The sequence below is a fragment of the Vipera berus genome (genome assembly GCF_964194415.1).
Source record: "Vipera berus genome assembly, chromosome: 12".
Lineage (NCBI taxonomy): Eukaryota > Metazoa > Chordata > Lepidosauria > Squamata > Viperidae > Vipera > Vipera berus.
The window spans coordinates 9,296,212-9,317,324 of NC_138215.1; the positions used below are offsets into that span (position 1 = coordinate 9,296,212).

The 21,113-nt window shown below is 36.5% G+C and overlaps 1 protein-coding gene across 4 annotated transcripts in view; it reads left to right on the forward strand.

Annotated features, from left to right (window-relative positions):
- The window catches only part of MEF2A (myocyte enhancer factor 2A), an 80,131-nt gene that overhangs the window by 12,010 nt on the left and 47,008 nt on the right, over window positions 1-21,113 (forward strand). For all 4 annotated transcript variants that reach the window (XM_081337672.1, XM_081337671.1, XM_081337670.1 and 1 more), the window contains exon 2: window positions 12,943-13,136. In XM_081337672.1, coding sequence (XP_081193798.1) covers window positions 13,083-13,136 — 54 coding nt within the window. In that variant the 5' untranslated portion in view covers window positions 12,943-13,082. The remainder of the gene's footprint in view (window positions 1-12,942; window positions 13,137-21,113) is intronic.

A 21,113-nucleotide genomic window follows, 5' to 3' on the forward strand; every position in this document is an offset into this window, starting at 1 on the left:
TAAGCTACATTGCTTTCTTGTGCCTCTTTGTTCATATGTCTGCAAATGATAATCCATATAATGTAAAAGATTCCATTTACTTTTTCCACCAATAAAAGTAAGGGGATATCCATTTCAGATTTACATTTATCACTCAACTATTCTGTTGCTGGTAGTGGGTACCAATAAACTGATATACTTTTTAATAGTATTTATTAGTAGTAATGGTATTGATAGACTTTGACAAACTTCAGAGTGATAAAGGTCCTAACCATAAAACAGAATTACTGAAAAAGGAGGAAAATAATTTTTTGTCACCAGTGACCACATCAATAAAATTGTCTCAAATGTTATATTGAAAAATCAGGACTCCAGGTGAATTCCACAAGAGATATTTTGTAATAAAGGTGCTGTCATTGAGACTACAGTGTGTATTTTCTACAATGACAGGTCAGATAGACCTATCTGACCTCCCCGTGCATTGGGCTGATAAGAGAAAAGGCATTTATTTGCTAGGGCAGCCTTAAGATAGGTAAATGCTAAAAAATGCTTTTAAAATGGCAGACAAAACAATTTAGCATGAGTGTAGCATGTTCCTTCCAATAATTTATTATTATGAAATATTTTCATTTGAAGATTAATCAGAAGAATATAAAACACATGGCCTATACTAGTATGAATTTAAATACACAGTGCTGAACGTTCTTAGTTGAAATGTTAATAACACAGTTTTCATATTAATAATACAAAGGTAAAGGTTCCCCCACACATGCGTGCTAGTTGTTTCCAACTCTAGGGGCTGGTGCTCATCTCCGTTTCAAAGCCGAAGAGCCAGTGCTTGTCCAAGGACATCTCCGTGGTCATGTGGCTGGCATGACTAGATGCCAAAGGCACACGGAACGCTCTTACCTTCCCACCATAGTCGTCCCTATTTTTCTGCTTGCATTTTTACGTGCTTTCAAACTGCTAGGTTCGCAGAAGCTGGGACGAGTAACGCGGTCACTCTGTTACGCGGCACTCAGGATTCGACCCGCCAAACTGCCAAACCTCTGATCGACAAGCTCAGCGTCCTAACCCACTGAGCCACCACGTCCCTAATACAAAGGTACCTGCAGTTAAATTGTTAAACATTTTGGAATTTATAACTTTCTGGTATCTTAAATTAAGTTTTGATAGGCTGATTTGAGCATTAAATCCATTTTAAATTCTGTGTAGATGTTTTATTTTTATGTAACTGCAACAAGTGCCTACAAAAATATTGATTGGGATAGATATTCAGAAAACAATAAGACAATTATTCTTCATTTATTATACAAATCGTCACAATTACCAGGTTCATTCCCTATGTTAAGCCAGAATCAAACAAAGCCCAGCATACAAATATTAGAATTGTGCTTCCAGTTCATGTATGGCAGACATGTCAAACTCATGACGTGACGTGCAATGTATCGGAGCCTTTTCGCCATTGCCAGCAATGGGGTGGGCGCAGCTTCCGGAGGATGCATCCGGCCCGCGGGCCGACAGTTTGACACCCCTGATGTATGGGATGATACATGAGAGTAGGTTTTGATAGACTAATAAAATATCTCTCTCAGTGTTACTCATTTTAGTGAAGTTTTGTTTGCTGTATTGTGGAAAATAATGTTTCACTTTTTACTGATTAAATAGTTGAAGGTGGAAGAAAAAGAAGCTACAGTATTAACTGGTAGAGAAAAACAGATTACTAAAATTTGTCACTATATTGATACAATAAGCACTTGATTTACAACCCCAATCAAAGGCATGCTCCAGATTAAAAATGAATAACAATTTCAAGGGATGCTGATACTCCCCAGCCCCCACTTTTTGCTGATGCAAGTTGAAATAGTAGATCAGTGTGGTTGTTGGTATTTCAGCTGTTGCCAGCCGATCATAAGCAGACATTGCTTCAGCTGCTATAGTTCTTCAGGCAAGGAGATAGTGAAAGACTTGAGGATGTACTGCCAACTTTGAATTATTTGGCAGGGAATCCTCCTCCTGTTGCATTAGATTTGCAGAAGCATCTGGCATGCACTATAACTCCACTATTTCCAGTTTGTAGTGTCTACTCAAAAAACATGATATTGGAAAATACAGTCATTATCACCTTTCCGTTTCTAATATATCTGTTTGGAGGTGAGTCTTGGAGGGGGCTGAATTGTTGCCATTGGTATCACTTAAAGACAATTTCAAATTGGTTTAGATTTTGGCTTACTCCGAAGCTTCCAAACAGGTTATTTTTATAGAGTTAAGATTATAAAACACCAAGATCAACTTTAAAAGGGAATATTTAAGTGAGCTACAGAAATACATGCACAGCACAGTCCATTTTGAATACCTTTAGAGAGAGCAATATCTAAGTAATAAAATGTCCCATGCAGCGAAGAGGGTTGTTTTTATTTAAAATGTATTAAATGTTAATGGGTTGATTTCTTACAATCCAGCTTGAGGCAAAGGCCCAATTAAAAGGAAAATAATACAGAAAAGTAAAGGAGTTAAAAAACCCTAATTTTTATTGCTTAACGCACACCACCTTCCTGTCACTCCTTCCTTTTCTGCTCTGGCATTCTAGGAAGCCAGGAAGTTTTCAACTAAACTTAAAGCAGAAAGAATTATTTTTTAACTTTAAAAGTTGTTTCTAGCTTTAGAAGAAAGCACTTGCACTTTCAGTAAAATGAGACAACGCTAGCATAATGTATTTTATATATAATGCTGAATTATTTCCTGTATCTTGATATCAGTTTGCTGCTTGAACATGGGTAGGAAAAAAATGCATAACTTGCATGAAACTCTCATCACCCATCTGGATAGTTTGGTTTGGTGCCTCCATTGATTTGCTAATTTTATAGGGTTCTTTTTCTTATGTATGTATCATTACCGGTATGTATGGATTTTGAATGAAATGTAAGCCATATTAACTTGTTAAGGAGTTATATTCTTGAATCTTGTGATGTCTATCAAACACAAATTTTCTCCTTTCCATTAGCTTTTTGGTTCAATGTTTTATGACTAAATAGATAGCAGAGATAATCTTTTCACTTTTTTCCCCCCAGTGTAATTTTTCCACTGAGAATCTGCAGAGAGAGGGAATTTTGACAATTTTATCTATGAGCGCCTACATTTTGACAGCACTGTCAGAAATTCATAATTAAAGAAACTATTATCCATATAATTAGAGCCTGTAAAGTTGCATTTTATTGAGCTAGTGTGTGTAGCAATTAAGGCATCAGGTGACTGAGTTTTGTTCTGCCCTGAACATGGGCCAGACATTCTCTTTCAGCCCTAGGAATGAGGCAATGGCATGCAAAACTCTGCCATGGAAACTTTAGGGATTAGGTCAAACAGTTATAAAGAGTCAATAGTGACTGGAAGACTGGAATATTTATTACCATATATATGATTGATTGATAGATTGCATCTTATTGAATGCAGTATATAGTGTACTGAAGACCCTGAGCTGAAAGTGTGCTTCCAATGGTTAATATTTAAAAAACACCATATATCCCAAAATATATACTGTGAAAAATAACTTTAACTGCAGCTTTTTCCTAGGACACATTTTCCTGCTCTTTTCCTTCTTTATGTTATATGTCGGAAAGGCGTAACTGACAGCTCACATATTGGTTTTACATTTAAAGAAGCAGCCATTAAATATCCAAATTAGTGTTAATGCTTCAAACTGTGAACTTACATTTAGAGAAGAAAATTGAATGTAAGCTTCAGCCTCCTTGGGTTGTCCTTATGATTTTGCTTAGTCAAAAAATCTTTTTCCATTCCAAACTAAATCAGGTTTACTTGTATGTATATGCCACTGAAGTTAGTTGCATAGTTTATAATATTTTATCATGATGAGAATTGCAGCCTTTAGTTTATTATGTTGTGTTTATGCACTTGAAATGGTCAGTGAAATCTTAAGACAACTTATGCAAACATTGAAAGTTCAACTTTATGATATTAATCATGTTGGAAAAAATACGACACCTATGCCTTAAAACATGGTATAGCAAGGGTTGCAATGGTAGAGATATAAAATATGTGTACTTAAGTGTACCATGCATCACCAGGCTTTTTTTTTCCAAAGCTCATCATGACACGTTAAATAAGTATACAGACCAACAGTTGAATTATAAAGGTAAAATACTTTTCCTAGGTGTTCTGCTATGTTCATGCCATCCATTAAGCTATAATATTTGGTCAGAAATATTGCTGCTTAAAGAATTTGGGGATATAATGCACACTGCCCTTGAGACATCCACCTACACATAACCCTAGATTAGCATTTCAAAATTAAAAGGGAGAAGTAGAAGATACAGGCCATTTCAGAAGAAATGGCTTTTTTCATTAATAAAATAAAGTGGTACATAGAATAGTACACTTGGTAAAACCCTGGTGGTGAGTAATGATCCTGTTGGCCCAACCTACGTGTTAGGTAACACAGAGCTGTGTTAGATTATGAGTGGACTTCCCATCTAAAAATGGGAAAACTTGGGGTGTATTTTTTTTCCAAGGGTGGTACATTTGAGGAAGGAACTGTAGACTCTTTGTTTTCACTCCCTCACCTTGATTTCTTGTAGACTTTCATTTGCTCTTTTGTTTAGGTGCATATGGGCCCACTGCTGTTGCCTACGTTATTATCTCAAACTAGTTGCGATCAGAAGATAGTATAACTTCCAACAATTTAGTATCTGGGGCTAGTCGCACATACCCAGCCTTAGGTAAAACACAGTGGCAAGTAACTTGTGAAATCTTGCCAGGGAAACTTGTCCAGGCAATCAACAGGAGGCAATACTGACTAGAAAACACAAATAAACATACAAACGTTAGTATTATATGGTATGTATGTGTGCAGACTGCGCAGCCTGAAACTGCATTCTTGATAATTTGACACCCCTTCACTGTAGTATTCTAAAACTGATGTCTGTTTTATACCTCTTTCCCTGCCCTATGCATAATCATTTAGATAAGATTAGAAGGAAGGAGATAAGGTTGGAGCTCCTATTTTTAGACTTAAAAGCAATTTTGGGTAGGAGCACTTAAGTTGTGGCTGTGCCTCTGCTCTTCTAAAACTATGCAAGTTGGTAGCCATTACATAATATGCATCATATGACAGTGAATTTCATTTATTGTATTCTAAGCTCCATGAAGAATTTCCTTTTATTCTGAAACTCCCATTATTCTAAAATTGCAGCAGAGGGGGAAACTATGCATTGTCAATATATCCTACATAATGTTATACAACTCTTACATAGCTCTCTTGAATTTATTTTTCAAAAGCCCTAAATACTACGAACTTTTATCATAACCTTTTTTTCTGGTTACCACTTTTCCAATTCAGCAATATCCTCCTTAAGATAAACTGATAAACTCTTATAGAAGTGCAAATAAACATTTGCAAGAAGAAGCATTTCCAGGAAAAATCACCTTGAACCCTACACCTTGCCACCTAGGTTTTGCTTCCTGAATCACAGTTACATCTTTTTCTAAGTGAGTGACTTCATAGCTTCTGGTATAGCTTCTTGAAAATCTACAATTTCATGACAGTAATAATAATTAGTGGAACGGCTTGCCTCCAGAAATTGTGGGTGCTCCCTCACTGGGTTTTCAAGAAGAGATTGGAGGAGCCACTTGTCTCAAATGGTATAGGTCTCCTGCTTGAGCAGGGGTTGGACTAGAAGACCTCCAAGATCCCTTCCAACTCTATTATTCTGTGTTTTGTTGCATATTTCTGCTTGACATTAGTGAGGTCTTTAAAGGAAATCTTAGTTGCTGATTTTGTTTAAAATAAATATTTGCACTGCAGACAACAGCAGCTCTTTGAAATGAGCTATCTGTGAAAAGGTGAACAAGGTGGCTAGTACTGGAATGGATGGCCACCAGGACACTGCAGGACTCTGGATTAAAGTGGGGAATTTAAAAAAAATCTTTGAAAGAAAGATTGATAGGTCTGCCCATGTATTAACCAGTTGCAAAGCCTTTTTAATCAGCTGTGTTAAGGAATTTATTGTGCAGAGGTCTCCTTGTGCTACCAAAGAGTTGCACAGACAAGGAAGGGCACTGAGAGCAGTAAAAGTCACACAGAAATACACTGAGTTCTAAAAGCAAAAAGTATTTTACTTTGAGGTGGTGTAAAAACAAAAATGCACAGTCAAAAATAAACAGTCCAAGTCACAAAGTCTTCTTACCGGTCCAGAGGTCAATACACAGTTTAGGTTACAACAGTAGTAAACCAACAGCAGAGCAAAAACAGTAATAGTAGAGATCAGTGAATTCAGAGAGAGAGAGAAGCTACGTTCCTAGCTTCCTCTTATGGCCATGAGAACACTTACACACCCATTGGCCAATTAACAACTTAAAGACATAGCATTATGGTTAATATATTTTCAACCCAACATTGTAGGCTAACACCATATGCCTAACATTCTCCCCTTTGGGTAGAATAATATATAACTCTTACAATCTTATGCACATTCTTTCACAATTAGCATTGTGTTTCACAGCACTTTGTACCTTCGTAAAATGGTCTGCAATATTTACATCAGATGGACAATACTCTAACTGTATTAATTTATCTTTGACACATTGTCTGACATTTAAATAACGAAGATCAGTATGTTTAGATCTTGTTCTTACTGCAGCATTATTAGCCATCTTTATCGCAGCTTGATTGTCCTCATACACAATAAATGGATCATTTACATTTAAACCCATATCTAACAATAATTGTTTGTACACTAGCAGTTCTGTACATAACACTGATAGACATGAAAATTCAGCCTCCATTGTAGATAAGCTTATGTGTTTTTGTCTAATAGACTTCCATCCAATCAAAGAATCACCCAACATTACAGCCAACCCTGAGGTAGATTTACGACTGTTTGTATCAGAGGCAAAACTCGCATCTGCATATGCAGTAAGGATTAACTCACGATTTGGCTCTAGATATAACGAGTAGTGAATAGTCTGCTTCAAATACCTTAATACTCGTTTAGCTGATTGCCAGTGTCTAACAGTTGGATTATTGTTGTACCTAGCTAATTGATTTACACAGTAAGAAATATCAGGTCTAGTCCAATTACTCAGATACATAAGACTTCCTATCAAAGATTGGTACATAGTCTTATCAAATACAGGACTCTCAACATTAGTGTCCTTAAAATCCATAGCCATCGGAGTTTTAGCTGGTTTACACATTTCCATATTGTATCTCTTTAATAACTGAGATATTTTACTGGCTTGTGACACCTTAAAACCCCTATTCGTTTTCACAATATCTAACCCCAAATAGTGGCTTATTTCCCCAAGATTTCTAATTGTGAATTTAGTTTGCAATCTTGAAATGATAGTTTGTGCTTCTAACTCAGTTTTTGTTATTATTGCAATATCATCTGTGAATAATAAGAGAAAAGATAATGCTCCGTTGTGTTCTCTTCTAAACAAACAAGGATCAGCATTACTGGCTACAAAACCTAATGCACTTAACTCATTAACTATACATTTGTTCCACTCATAGCCTGATTGTTTCAATCCATAGAGGCTTTTCTTTAATTCCCAACAATCATGGTCTCTATCACTGGTCAATCCTGGTGGTATTCTTAAATAAATAGTATGTTGCAATGGAGCATGTAGATATGCAGTTTCAACATCTACATGGTTAACCATATATTGGTTTTTAGCCGCCCATACTAAAGCTGCTCTTAAAGTAGTTGCCCTTAGACTGGGTGCAAACACTTCGTCATAATCCTCAGTAGTTTGGGCAAAACCTTGTGCAACCAAACGTGCCTTATGGGTTACAGTCCCGTCTACACCCTTCTTTAACTTATATATCCATTTACAACCTATAGCTTGCTCACCAGGTGGCAGTTTAGCTTTCACATAAACCTTAAGATCCTGCAAAGAATTCAACTCCCTGTTCATTGCAGCTTTCCATGATGCTTGTTCTTTTTCAGGATACATCCTGATCTCATCATAGTTAGATGGCTCTACACTAACTTGACATATTATACTAGCTTCATAGCGATCAGGTGGATGTCTGATACGCATTGAACGCCAAGGAATTACAGGGCTTTGAATTTCTGTCTCCTTTCCTTCCTCTGATTCATCTATTATCTCCCCTATCTCCTCTTCATCTTTTATATTTACAGGAGATGTATTATCATTACTAGTTACGTTATCAGAGGAGTCCTCAAACACTAGAGGATCAGTATTAACAGTTACTTGCTCTAACCTATCCCAACCAACGTGCTCAAGGAATTTTGCACTAGCACTGTTATATACATTAGTTGTGCCTCGTTCCCAGAAACGATAGGATCTGTGATTAGCTTCGTAACCTACGAAGTATAATTGCCTAGCCCTATGTTGGCCTTTACTCCTGAGTTGTGCAGGAATGTGGACCCAAGCTGGGGTGCCAAATGTGTGCAGGTAATCAAGGTTTGGTCTTCTACCATGCCATATAGTATATGGTATTTTACCAGTAGAAGTATTAACAACTATATTCAGAACATGGTTTGCACATTTTGCTGCCTCCCCCCACAGTCTATCTGTTAAGCCAGAATCTCTTAACATAGTTCTCATCATGGCTTGTAACGTTTGCCCACGTCTCTCAACAAAAGCATTATGTTGAGGCCTATAAGGGGCTGAACGTTTATGCTCAATACCAGCAGATTCTAGCATATCAACAAAGCGCTTGTTTGTAAATTCAGTACCATTATCAGTAATTATGCACTGAACCTTTCTCTTTGTTTTTCTCTCCACGAACTTCAGCCAGTTTGCAAATTGTTGGAAAGTATCTGCCTTTGACTTAAGCAGATAACAAAAACCATATCTAGAGTAGTGGTCCAATATACTTAAAACATAACATGACCCTCCTAAACTTGGTTTCATGGGTCCAATTAAATCAGCAAACACAACTTCCAAAGGTACAGTTGTTTTGAAGCCGTTTATCCTGTTTGCAGGAGTTGCCTTGCTCTTTTCCTGATTACAGGCATTGCAATTCAAATACTTACTACATGGCTTCAGTTTAACTCCCTCTACTAATTCCACTGTTTTACGTAGTGAGTTAAAGTTTACATGCCCTAACCGCCTATGCAATAAATGTATACATTCATCATGTGGCTTCTTGTTCTCACATATTGAGTTAGCTTTAACTGTACTAACCTGGTTACTTGTGAGAATGAATAAACCATCTTTCAAATTAGCAGTTACACAGGTTCCATTCCTCTCAATAGTGCATTGCTCCCCTCTGAATGTTACCACAAACCCAACCTTAACCAATTCCCTTACAGATAACAAGTTGAATCTTAGTTTAGGTATATATAACATAGGTAACTGTTCATCAATGCATGGACAATAGGAATTACCTTCACCAGAGGCCTTCATCCTCCAACCGTTTGCTAGTGAAACATATTGGTTGCTGTTTTTCATAGTAATAAACCTCTTTTTCACTTTAGTAATGCATTGTGAAGCCCCACTATCAACAACCCACAATTCATTATTTCTGGATGTTGGTTCACCAGAAATAGCCAAACCAATGCCCTTCTTAGCCTTCCCACTGCTATTTACATTCTGTTTTTTACCCTTTCTACAGAATTTGGCTATATGCCCTCTAGCCCCACAAGAATAACATTTCTTGACGTTGTAAGCAGTGGTGAATTGCTGCTTCTCTCGTGGCTGTGTCTCTCTCAGCTGGTCTCTGTCACGCCTTCTTCTGGACTCTTCCAGCAGTCTCCCAGTAATGTTGGTCAATGTCAGTTCCTCTCTGGTCAGGACTTCCAAAGAAGAAACATACTCATCATAACTCTCATCCAAAGATGACAGAATAATGTAGACCTGATGCAACTCTGAAAAAATCAGCTCCTTTTCATGAAGCTCTTGAAAAGTTGCCTTCATGTAATTTAAATGGGTCAGCATATCTCCATTCTTCTGCAGACGAGCCCTAAACAGCTTACGTGTAAGGTGTATATGTGCACCCACACTGTCACGAACATAAAGCCTTCGCAAAACATCCCAACACCTAGCAGCAGACTCCTCACCACGAATATGGACAAGCTGCTGGTCATTCAGTGTTAGTCCAATAATGCAAAGAGCTTTCTCGTTGCTTCGTTTAAAGTCGTCTAACTTCTTTGCATCCTCTTCATCATCTGGATCCCAAGCAGTAGTATCTGGTGGGTTATTTACAACAGCCCATAGTCCTTCCTTGCGCAAAAGCAAGCAGCATTTTGTGGACCAGGAAACATAGTTTGTCCCATCCAACCGGGTTATCCAGGAGATGCCTGACAACAGTTCTTGTGCCATTTTACACCAAAAAGCTAACACAAACTCAGCTAGGAATACTGTGTGTACTTACTCTCAGTACAGGCCTGGGCCCATAACCAGTGTTAAGGAATTTATTGTGCAGAGGTCTCCTTGTGCTACCAAAGAGTTGCACAGACAAGGAAGGGCACTGAGAGCAGTAAAAGTCACACAGAAATACACTGAGTTCTAAAAGCAAAAAGTATTTTACTTTGAGGTGGTGTAAAAACAAAAATGCACAGTCAAAAATAAACAGTCCAAGTCACAAAGTCTTCTTACCGGTCCAGAGGTCAATACACAGTTTAGGTTACAACAGTAGTAAACCAACAGCAGAGCAAAAACAGTAATAGTAGAGATCAGTGAATTCAGAGAGAGAGAGAAGCTACGTTCCTAGCTTCCTCTTATGGCCATGAGAACACTTACACACCCATTGGCCAATTAACAACTTAAAGACATAGCATTATGGTTAATATATTTTCAACCCAACATTGTAGGCTAACACCATATGCCTAACAAGCTGTTGTAAGAAGAAAACAACAAAGTGCTTTCTATGTTTTCAGATATTTCACCAGTCAGAGCAGAAGCATTCATTCAGTCTTTATTCTGTGACATCAACTGTAGATTAATGCTGCTTGTAAAATATCCCAAAATGGTTTTTGCCAGAGGACAGCAGTTACTGCAAGATGCATATGCAGTCAGATGTCTACTGCATGTAATATATGCAAGAGTTGGTGTTGTTCCCAGTCCTTTAGAACTTAGCAATCAGCATTGAAACACTGAAATATTCTTGGCAGAGAACAAGTAGCTATTTAGCAGGAAATCAAATTGTCTGGAAGAAATACAACTCACATTTTTTTCTTCTTCAAACTATGCCAGTAAGATTTGCGTGTTGCATTTTTAGGGTGATTATTGTTTGGAAGTTCTGCCATTGTCAAGTCTGTACTGTAGAATTGGTTCCACGTGTCTTTGCAAATTGGAAACATGTTAATAAACTCTGTAAAATTGACTAGTCCCTGCTTTAAAACATAGTTTTAACCTAGAGTAGAATAAATTCTCAGTGGATCATTCCAGGGGCATGCCATTCTTCAGAAACATTGATAGTAAAACTGCAATTTTCAGTTTTTCACTCCTGGTGTGCTTTCTTAATTATTAAATTGGAAATACCCACTCACATTTCAGTAGGCCTCCAACTTCCTGTAAGAAGAAAAATAAAAGCCCATTGGTGTAGTCAAGTTTCAGCAAATCTAAGAAATTGGATCAAATTACTAACTTTCTGTAGGACCAGAGAGTGTTGCAGCCAATAGGAAGGTGGGATATGTTCAAATTATTCCAGGTTCTTATTCTAATCCATGCTTTTGAAGATAATGCCCAATTTGGACCATATTTTGTGATCAGTGCTTGCTTATTGTTCTCCATGGTGGTCACAGCTGCTGTGTACTGTGCTATGGGCCTTGATTCTATAGTTTTCAAAGGAATGGGAAACCTAGATTCTTGAACTGCTGTTGAAGTTACCTCCTGTCACTTTAGCCCTCATAGCCAATAGTGAAAGATACCTGGAAGGTGAAGCTCTTTAGTAATTAAAGGACTACTTGCTTTCTCATTCTTGCCGTGAAGGAGATTTGTTTCCCATTTTCTCTATTTTATGCTTTCTTAGTAAGCATTAGTTTGCTAGATAACAGTGTCTTCATTCTGCTGTTCAGTATGCCCACTGTCTATAAAAAATACTTTTTTCCCATTATGAATGGCTAATTTGAAACTGGTTCGTGTTTGTTGCTTCATCATGATGTATTGCAATCCTTTGTGTAAAAACCTTAGAAATCAGTAGCACAGGTACTTTTTTTAGGTATAGGTTGTCTTTTAATAAATTTACAGGCCTTTAGTTCCATTTCTATGGCCAATGACGCAGTGTTACAGTTGGAAAAATGTGCAAGCAGCAAAGAAATGTTCAGATTGGTAATTGGCTTGTTAGTGATGTGTGAAAACTTACAAGTTTTACAGTAATGAATATAACCTTGAATTTCTCAGCTATTTGTCAATCCGTATGTTCCTGTGAAATAGCCTTTTGGGAAAACGAAGTGCTGCATAAAAAGTCTCAAATGGATTTATTTTTAAACAGCATTCAAAAGTTGTTAGTTCTTGAATAGTATCTTATATGTGAGCCTACAGCATTGTTAAGAGAAGAAGGTACAGAAAATGTCTGAAAATGGAACAAGGCCCAGAAATGTTAGGCGTCAGTTGGACTTTTTTGGTGGGAAGTTATTGGAATGATGTTTCCTTCCAATACTGGAAGGAATTTTATTCTGTTGACAGTGAAAAAAGAAAAGCTACATATTTTGATTTCATGTAAAATATAGAAATTAAAGAAATTTCTCTTTATATAAATATCTCACAATAAATAATGAATACATTTTGCCTTACAATATACTTGTTAAAATTGGCTTAGGGTGTTTAAAAAGGAGCTGTTGATTTTTTTTTTACATAAAGCATTGGGAGATTAGTACAACCTTGACATGGCTTTGATAATGCAACTCATTAAAGCAGACATGTCCTTTTCTAGGTTCACCTGATTGTTGAAGGAAGATGCACAGCAACTAATGTAGAAACATTATTGATATGAAATACATGTTTTAACTAGTTTTCTTCTTTTCTTAATTCTAGATTTCTAAATCAACCCAGTGCACGGTTCTGTGTTTGGGCTTTAGTTGTGGAAGAGAAATGCCTACCATGTGCTAGGATACAAAGTTTGTGAATCCTTTTATTTCCGTGGTTCTGGAATATAAAGAGAGAAACAGGACAAAATGGGGAGGAAGAAAATACAAATCACAAGAATAATGGATGAGCGGAACAGACAGGTGAGAAACGATGCTTCTTTGGAAAAATATTTATCTTGCATTCACTTTTGTAAAAGTTGGAAAAAGATTACTATTCCAAGCTAATATTTTCCCCCTACAACTTCATCGTGGTAGACACTACAGAAGAAAGCATGATGAAAATATTTTTATTTGTTGATATATTTATTTCTTATTATCCTAAGCCTAATGTAATTATTAGCTTTATTTGTGAGGGTTGCACAAATTCATTCATCATTTTTTTAGGTTCAAAGTATTGCAAAAGTTTGAGAACCCCATCTTTAACATATTCGGATTTAAGACTTCATTTTTTCCCCCTGTATGATACAGAATACTTAGTGGATTTATAATATTTCCATTGCACTGGAATGGAATCTGCTTTTAAAAGCTACATATTTATGTAACAGAATTTTACTCAATAATACAGATTTATATATAAAAGTTTGTCAACTACTTGAAGCAGACATTCAATCATGGATTTCTGTGATCAGTGTTAGTAGTTGTAGCTATTTCTTTAACCTATCTCTCTTTGTCTTTTTATCTCTTTGATAATCATGGCTTGGACACATGTTCTCCTTTTGCTTGGTTTGGGACGCTTTGCAGTATCTCATTCTATTACTGCGATGGCTAATTATGTCATTCACTTCCCTTTTACAAGAAGGGCTACATGCAGTTATAACCCAGGAGAAACAGTATAATTTTTTTAAAAAATTCCATTTATATCCCACCCTTCTCCGAAGACTCAGGGCGGCTTACAAGCTTAGCAGTAGCCTTCATTCTATGTATATGCCTGCTTATTAGGGCTTTCACACACACCCCAAGCGGCATTTTTACAAAGTCAGCTTAATTGCCCCCAACAATCTGGGTCCTCATTTTACCTACCTCGGAAGGATGGAAGGCTGAGTCCACCTTGAGCCTGGTGGGATGCGAACCTGCACTAATTGCACTAATTTTGTATTACTTGACATAACCGGGATATTGCCTTGTGCAAAATGGTGTCATCAAATGGTATATACCATTGTTGCCACTTTATCAGGCCGTGGTTTGTAATCGGTCTGTGTGATCTTATAGCTGCTGACTACATGGTCCACCGTTTCTTTAGTTTCTTGGCAGAGGCGGCATTTGTTATCTGTTGTTATCTTCTCAATTCTGACTTTCTGTGTGTTTGTTCTTAAAATTTGATCTTGTGTAGCCAGAGTTAGCCTTTTCTTCAACTTTCCTGCTTTTATCCATTGCCAGGTCTTATTATCTGCTTTCCCTGCTATTTTTTTTTTAAATGGGCTGGCCACGTAATACATCCTTGCCACACCTCTGTTCTCATAGGCCAGTTTGATCTCTCTGGTATTCAGTAAATTTTCATGATGTGTGCTAGCATTAGTGCATCTTTTTCACTGTCCTTCCGATATTCTTCCAATGCCATTTTTTTCTCAGCCATCAGGAGTACTTGCAACATTCCATATCCACCTGGTTTTCATTAGTGAGTAGAGTCTGTCAGTGTCAGTGCATGGCTAAAGGGAATGATTCATTGTCTTGTTTTTCTGGTCTTTCTATCCAGGGTTTTTAGTTCTGTCCAGTTCACTATTTCAGCTGTGTATCTGGAGTTGTCCAGGTGTTAATTGCCTTGATTGTATTTCCTCCACTGAGTTTGGACTTTAAAATCTTCACGATGTGTTCACTTCTAATATTCTTCTTGACTTTAATGGGCTTGATATAGTTACCTACATCAAGTATTTGTAGTGTTCGTCCATCCAGACCCTTGATCATATTTCAATAGGAAATCTTAATTCCTTTAGTTTTCACTGTTTTTCCCCTATTGATGGTAATGGTTGCACATTTGTCCACTCCAAACTCCACTGCAATATTTTGGCTGCATATGCAAACAGTTTTGAGCAACGATTTTATTTCAGATGGTGTTTTTCCATATAGCTTCAAATTGTTGGCAACGGAGTGGGATAGTCTGGCAGATGTTTTTGATGTTTGTTAATCATGGCCTGACTTGTTCAGTATCATTGACAGAGGAATCAGTGCAATGGCAAACAGAATACTGGCATAGCTCTCATCTTCCTCGGAGCACACAAGTCCCACAACCACATCAAGGTAGTGCCTCACTAGGAGTTGTTATTATATGCAACAGTGTGAAATCACTACTGCCAGTGTTTTAGCTGATGTTGGCCTTCATATGCTTCAAGCTCTTTTCAAGAACCTAGGCTGTTGTAACATATTGGCCTAGTATATGTGATGATCCAGTGTGATATTTTGTAACTGATAGATGGAAACTTTGTCAATGCACAGATTTTCTAAGTGCCATGCAAATTTGTTTGGTATTGCAGCCAGTGCCCTGATAATCACTGAGAACATCACAGCTAATTTATGCCATAATCTTTCAATTCAGATTTTCATATCTTGATACTTAACAATCTTCTCCAATTCTTTATCTTCTATTCTACTATTCCCTGCCATTGCTGTATTAATTATCCACACTTTCTTCTTTTCAGCCACAGTTAAATCTGTTGTGTTATAAAATAAGATTTTTGTACTTGAAAATCCCACAATATCGTAACCTGCTCATTTTGACTACTTTTTCAGTAATTTAATTATTAATTATTGAATTTTTATAGACATTCCAGTGCATCACTTTGGCAACTGTGTTATGTCCTGATTTATAATCAGTTTGTGCAATTTTCTTATATGATTATTGCATCATTATTGTAAGCTTGTGTTCAGTGACTACATATTTTTTATTGGTCTATCTAGAAACCATTTGGCTAAAGTGCAGGTTCGTACTATTTTTAAATAAAGATTGTACCATTAAAATGCTAGGAACTTGATTTAATAGCATCTGATTCCACATACTCCTTTGTTGACAGGGCAGATGTGGGTGGGTGTTGCAGAAAATTGTGTTCTATAGGAAAAAAAAGAAATAAGGTAGCAATTTGAAGTGTTAAAATCATGTGGCAGAAGCCAACTAATCATTTGTTTCTGTGTATCCTTGAGAACTATTGTTCTAACAGTTCTAACAAGTAAAGGCAGATGAGGACACTAGGCTTAGTAAAGCTATAGAAAAGGAACTAATAATTGTACCTATCTTCAGTCTTCTAATGGCCACAGTTGCCAGTTGAGAATTAGGCGTTGCCTGGTCCAGATCACACATTTAGACAACTAGATGTGGACTAGAATGGAGAAAGCTTTGTTATATATTCTCAGTTAATTCAGAAAAAATATTTTAAAGTAAACAAAGAGAAGAAGAATATAAAATATAACTAATGGAACAGACTAACAACCTATCCAGTCCAGCTTTGTGTTTCAGAGTGGCCAACAAATATGAACAGGAAGGGTCAATGTTCCACTATTTTAGAAGAGTTAGAATGGAAGTGCACTGCACATACACTTTAGGGATGTTTGAAGTAGCAACACCAACTTGCTTATGTGTTTCCCTTTAAAATCTATACCAATGTTGCTGTTTATTACATCTGTATGTACTAAGTAAACCCTTAAAAACTCTTCAGTTGAGATTACATGTAAGCTTACCAGTCTCTATGTGAATAAACGGATGCTCTGAGGAATTAATATATGAGACTACCATTGTTGTGATTAGGAATTAGTCTTTTTTATTTGCAAAGGAAGAGTTACCTAACTTTGCGCATGTACACAAGAATTTTCCAGCTGCAAAATTTATATTTCTAAGCATTGTCCAGCTGTTGACTGATTTAATATAAATATGAACTTGTGACCTTATGAGATGATGATGATGATAGAAAAGAAATATAAAAAGAATTTGTGTAATGAGGTAGCAAAATTCAGAACTAGGACTGTACATCTTTGTAATATGGCATAAATATATGTGAATGCCGGCATATACAGTATAAACTCTGAGCTGCTTATATGTGATGGATACCTGAGAATGAATAGTAAAATGATGAACCTAAGGAAAATTTATCTTTAATACTTGAAATCAGTTATGGTTCACACAATGTGCCAAGCTCTTTTTTTGGCCATGCTTTCTTGAATAACTACATTTTCTCTGTTTACGTATAAGCTACAAGCTATGGTTTACAAAATGTAACATATTAAGGCTGTACCAAGAAAGGATTGTATTTTCACTTTGCTGACCAACCAGATCTCTATTTCTCAGGATTAAGTTCGAAAAGCAAAGTCCCCTCTTGTGTAATATGCTTTCTGTGGAATGGAATTATAAAAAAGAAAATTAAAAAATGATTTTTCATTTGGAGTACTTCTAACCAGCTACAACGTTTGAAATATTTCATTTCTATTCCAATATATATTCAAGAATATTTCTGGTCATGTTTGGAAAAAGATTTGATTGTGTAGAAAGCTGTGATGAACTGGGCAACAATTTCATTTTCATTTCTCTCTCATTGGCTGGATTACAGAATATGATGAATTTGTACTGTGATAGAAACCCTATTGTATTATTCTTGCCCAGATATTTTAAAAAGGATTCTAGTTTCATGAATTTCTGTGACGTGTATATTATTAATGTATATTAACCTACTTTATTAATTCCATATTAATTACTGTTTTTCCGCTGGCTATTCTCCTTCTAAATAAGATGAGTATTTCAACTGAAATGTTTCCAGTCCTCAGTATCAAACCACCAAATTTCAGTGAGATAGATCAGATTATATACTCTCCTTTATTAAAATGCTTCGTGTATTTATCTAGGCATTGAATGGTATTCCTTCAAAGTGCAAAGCACAGTCCCTAAATTGAATAAATGCATTTTCTGGGTATGTGTATAATTTCTACACCCCCCCAGTATGTAGAGCGGTATTGAGAGAAAGATGCATTGCCCTATTAATTAGGAGTGATAATGTAATGTTTACTTAGGTTTGTAGACCTCCTAATAAAGTCTTTCAATTAATTTTAATACACTTGGCATTTCAGCTCTCTAGAGATAATAGACCTTAGATCCAGTGGGAATGTCAAAGGATTGAAAATTGAGTGATCACTTTTATGAAGGTGAAAATTAGAGAACACTCTCAATTTCCATAATGGACCAATTTTTTTTTATTAGCCTCATAATATTCAAAAACACGTAACATTTCTAAAGGTGTTGTAATCTGTTTTTAAAACGTTTCTTCCCCCCCCCCCCCACTGAATAGATTTCATCTGTTTTCATTGCAACAGAGCTTTGCACTGACCATGCTTACAATTACATTGGAAAGTTTGGTGATCTAAATTTATAGATTTGGCCAATGTGATGTGCAGGGACATGTCTTAGATTAATCACTGGATAGCATGAACAGAATGCTTTGACTTACTGTTTTCACAAAAACTACTACTTGGCCATCCTTGCAAATTATCCCAGTTTTGTTTATTGTTACTCCCTTTCCTGTTCTCTTCGTCTTCTAATCCTAATCCTGTTACTAGAACAATGAGTCTTGCTTTATCTTACAATTACTAATAAAAGATTGCCAGTAATCACATTTTATCATCATTTCTATCTTTTTATCCTTACAGCTCTCTAGGTATTTGCATGTGTTTCCATGATACATTGCAGGTCATAGACTGTTTACCTTAATGTTATTTCTAAGAGGCTTTTTAGTTCCATTTTTAACCAGCAGATATAAGCGACTGCGGAAAACTATATTTTTAGTGTGTTTGTTAAGAAAAAAAATGAAGCATAAAGGATCTCCTGGAGAGTTTTGCAATTATGTGTCATTTGGTAAGTTTCAGTCTGCTAAAACACAAAGGAATACTGGAGTGTCAAACTCAGAAATTTACTTTCTTATCATTGTGTAGCATTTCAAGGAGTTACTTCTGTATCTGGCTTCAGTTAAGTAAATAACCAATCAGTTACGACAGAAACAATACAGTTGCGTCAGTGTGGCTTTTGGAAAGGTAAACTGGAAGCAGAGGCTCTGTGTACAATCACCTGAGCTACTTGGAAGGTTTATACAGTATAAAAAATATAGTTCTACATCTCTGAAGAATATTTGGACAGTAAAACTCTGGTGACATTTTTGTAATGTTTCTGAGAAACAAGCAAGAAAATAGATACAGTGTGAACAGTTTGGAGTATGTTGGAGACTTTGGTTTATGTGGGAGATGCACAAACAATAAATGCCCCTGAAAAGCAGCCATTTGAGATGCTTAGAATCCTTTTGCTTGGAGACTTGTTCAATTTTGCAAAGGCTAATTTCTCATCCTAGCCCTTTCCTACTTACATTGGGAAATTACAAGGATTCCAGTATCTTTTCCTCTATAGGTAAAAAGCAATTTAAGGAAGGCAGCTTTTATCAGAAGATGGTTGGTTGGGAATAAGCAAGCAACCTACGCACAATTGTGCCGAAATGGCTACTGCCTTTTTAGTTTAAAAGTCAAATGGTTGGAGATGGGATTTTGACTGAGGACTCAAAAGAAAACCCATAATTGAGAACTTGAATAAGATACTAAAAACAACCCTGCAGGCTGCTGGCAGAAATTCTATCTGGCGCATCATCCATCCATCCATCCATTTTGGAGTTCATTTCTCTGATCTTAAATTCACCAACAGGACATTGAGACAAATGCTTTAACTTAGCTTTTAGTAGGTAAAGTATTTGGTAGCTAGACTTCCTATCTGGTGCAATTTGCAGCAAAATAATCTCCTCTCGGAATGTTTCCCTGACAGAGCTTTGTGAACTCACTTTTTGGACAACTGCCAGATATGTGTATATCTGTGTGCTTCATTTGACTCTTGATCCCACTTATTACACATGTTTGGCCAGTATCCCAGAAGGAAGTAAGAATGAGCAAATGGATGGCTTTACATGAAGAACTACTTTATAATTCTTAAACTCATACTCTTGCATTTAAACATTCGGTAGTCCTGTGGGAACTGCCAAGCTTTATCTGTCCCTAGAGCAGTCCTATATACCTGCTTTTACACTATAGTAGCAATTAATAATGATTACTCCTCGACTTGAGCGCAAAATTTCAGTTGCTAAATAAGACAGTTAAGTGAGTTTTGCCCCATGTTGCAACCTTTCTTGCCACAGTTAAGTGAATCACTACAAATTTGTTTAGTAACCCGTTTGTTAAGTGAATCTGGCTTCCCTGTTGACTTGGCTTGTTAGAAGGTCGCAAAAGGTGATCACGTGACACACACACACACACCTGGGGACATGGACCCCGTTGCCGAGCATCCGAATTTTGATTATATGATCATCGGCATGCTGCAATGGTTGTAAGTGTGAAAAACGGTCATAAGTCACATTTTTCAGTGCTTTTGTAACTTTGATCACTAAATGAACTGTTGTAAGTTGAGGATCACCTGTACTGTTCATTAAAGCGAGCTGTCACTTTGTTAAATAATGGGCATCCTTCCAAAAACAATAATAGATGGAGCAGCTGCTTTACATTAAAGACCATATTGTTCCTGGTTGTTTTTTCTTTTTAAAAAAATCAAATATGACAATGAGTAAAAAGGAACGGCTGTGGTTTTTCTTCTCAAATACATTGTGTTATATAACCTTGGAGTTACACAGCCAGTTGTTTTTACATATGGTAACCTAAAATCTGTTGAAATCATTGTTTTAAGCCAAGTGTGATATTCCCAGTTCAAACTTACTTTGTAGATCTAGCTTGTGACTAATTGTTCCATTATTTATCTGTTTTAATTTGCTGGACTATCCTTAGTGAGATGGAGGACATAGAAACTCAGATGCTTTCTTTCTAGCCTTTGAATAACATTAAATTGTAGGTAACGGTCTTTCTGTGCTCTTCGTGCATATAAGTATTCAGTGTTTCTTATAAGTAATAAATTGTTTCAGTTTAATATGTTTATCTGATTATATAATACCCCCAAAACATACAGGCTTCTTGGCATGGGAAACACAGCTGAAAATACTGGAGGAAATGAAAAATATTTGCAGAGGTCAAGTAGATCCTTCCTGTTTAGAGAATGTGCTTCAAATTATGTGATTAGTATTGCTTCCAGAGGGCGGCACAAATTTAACATTGGATTATGCTGAGAAT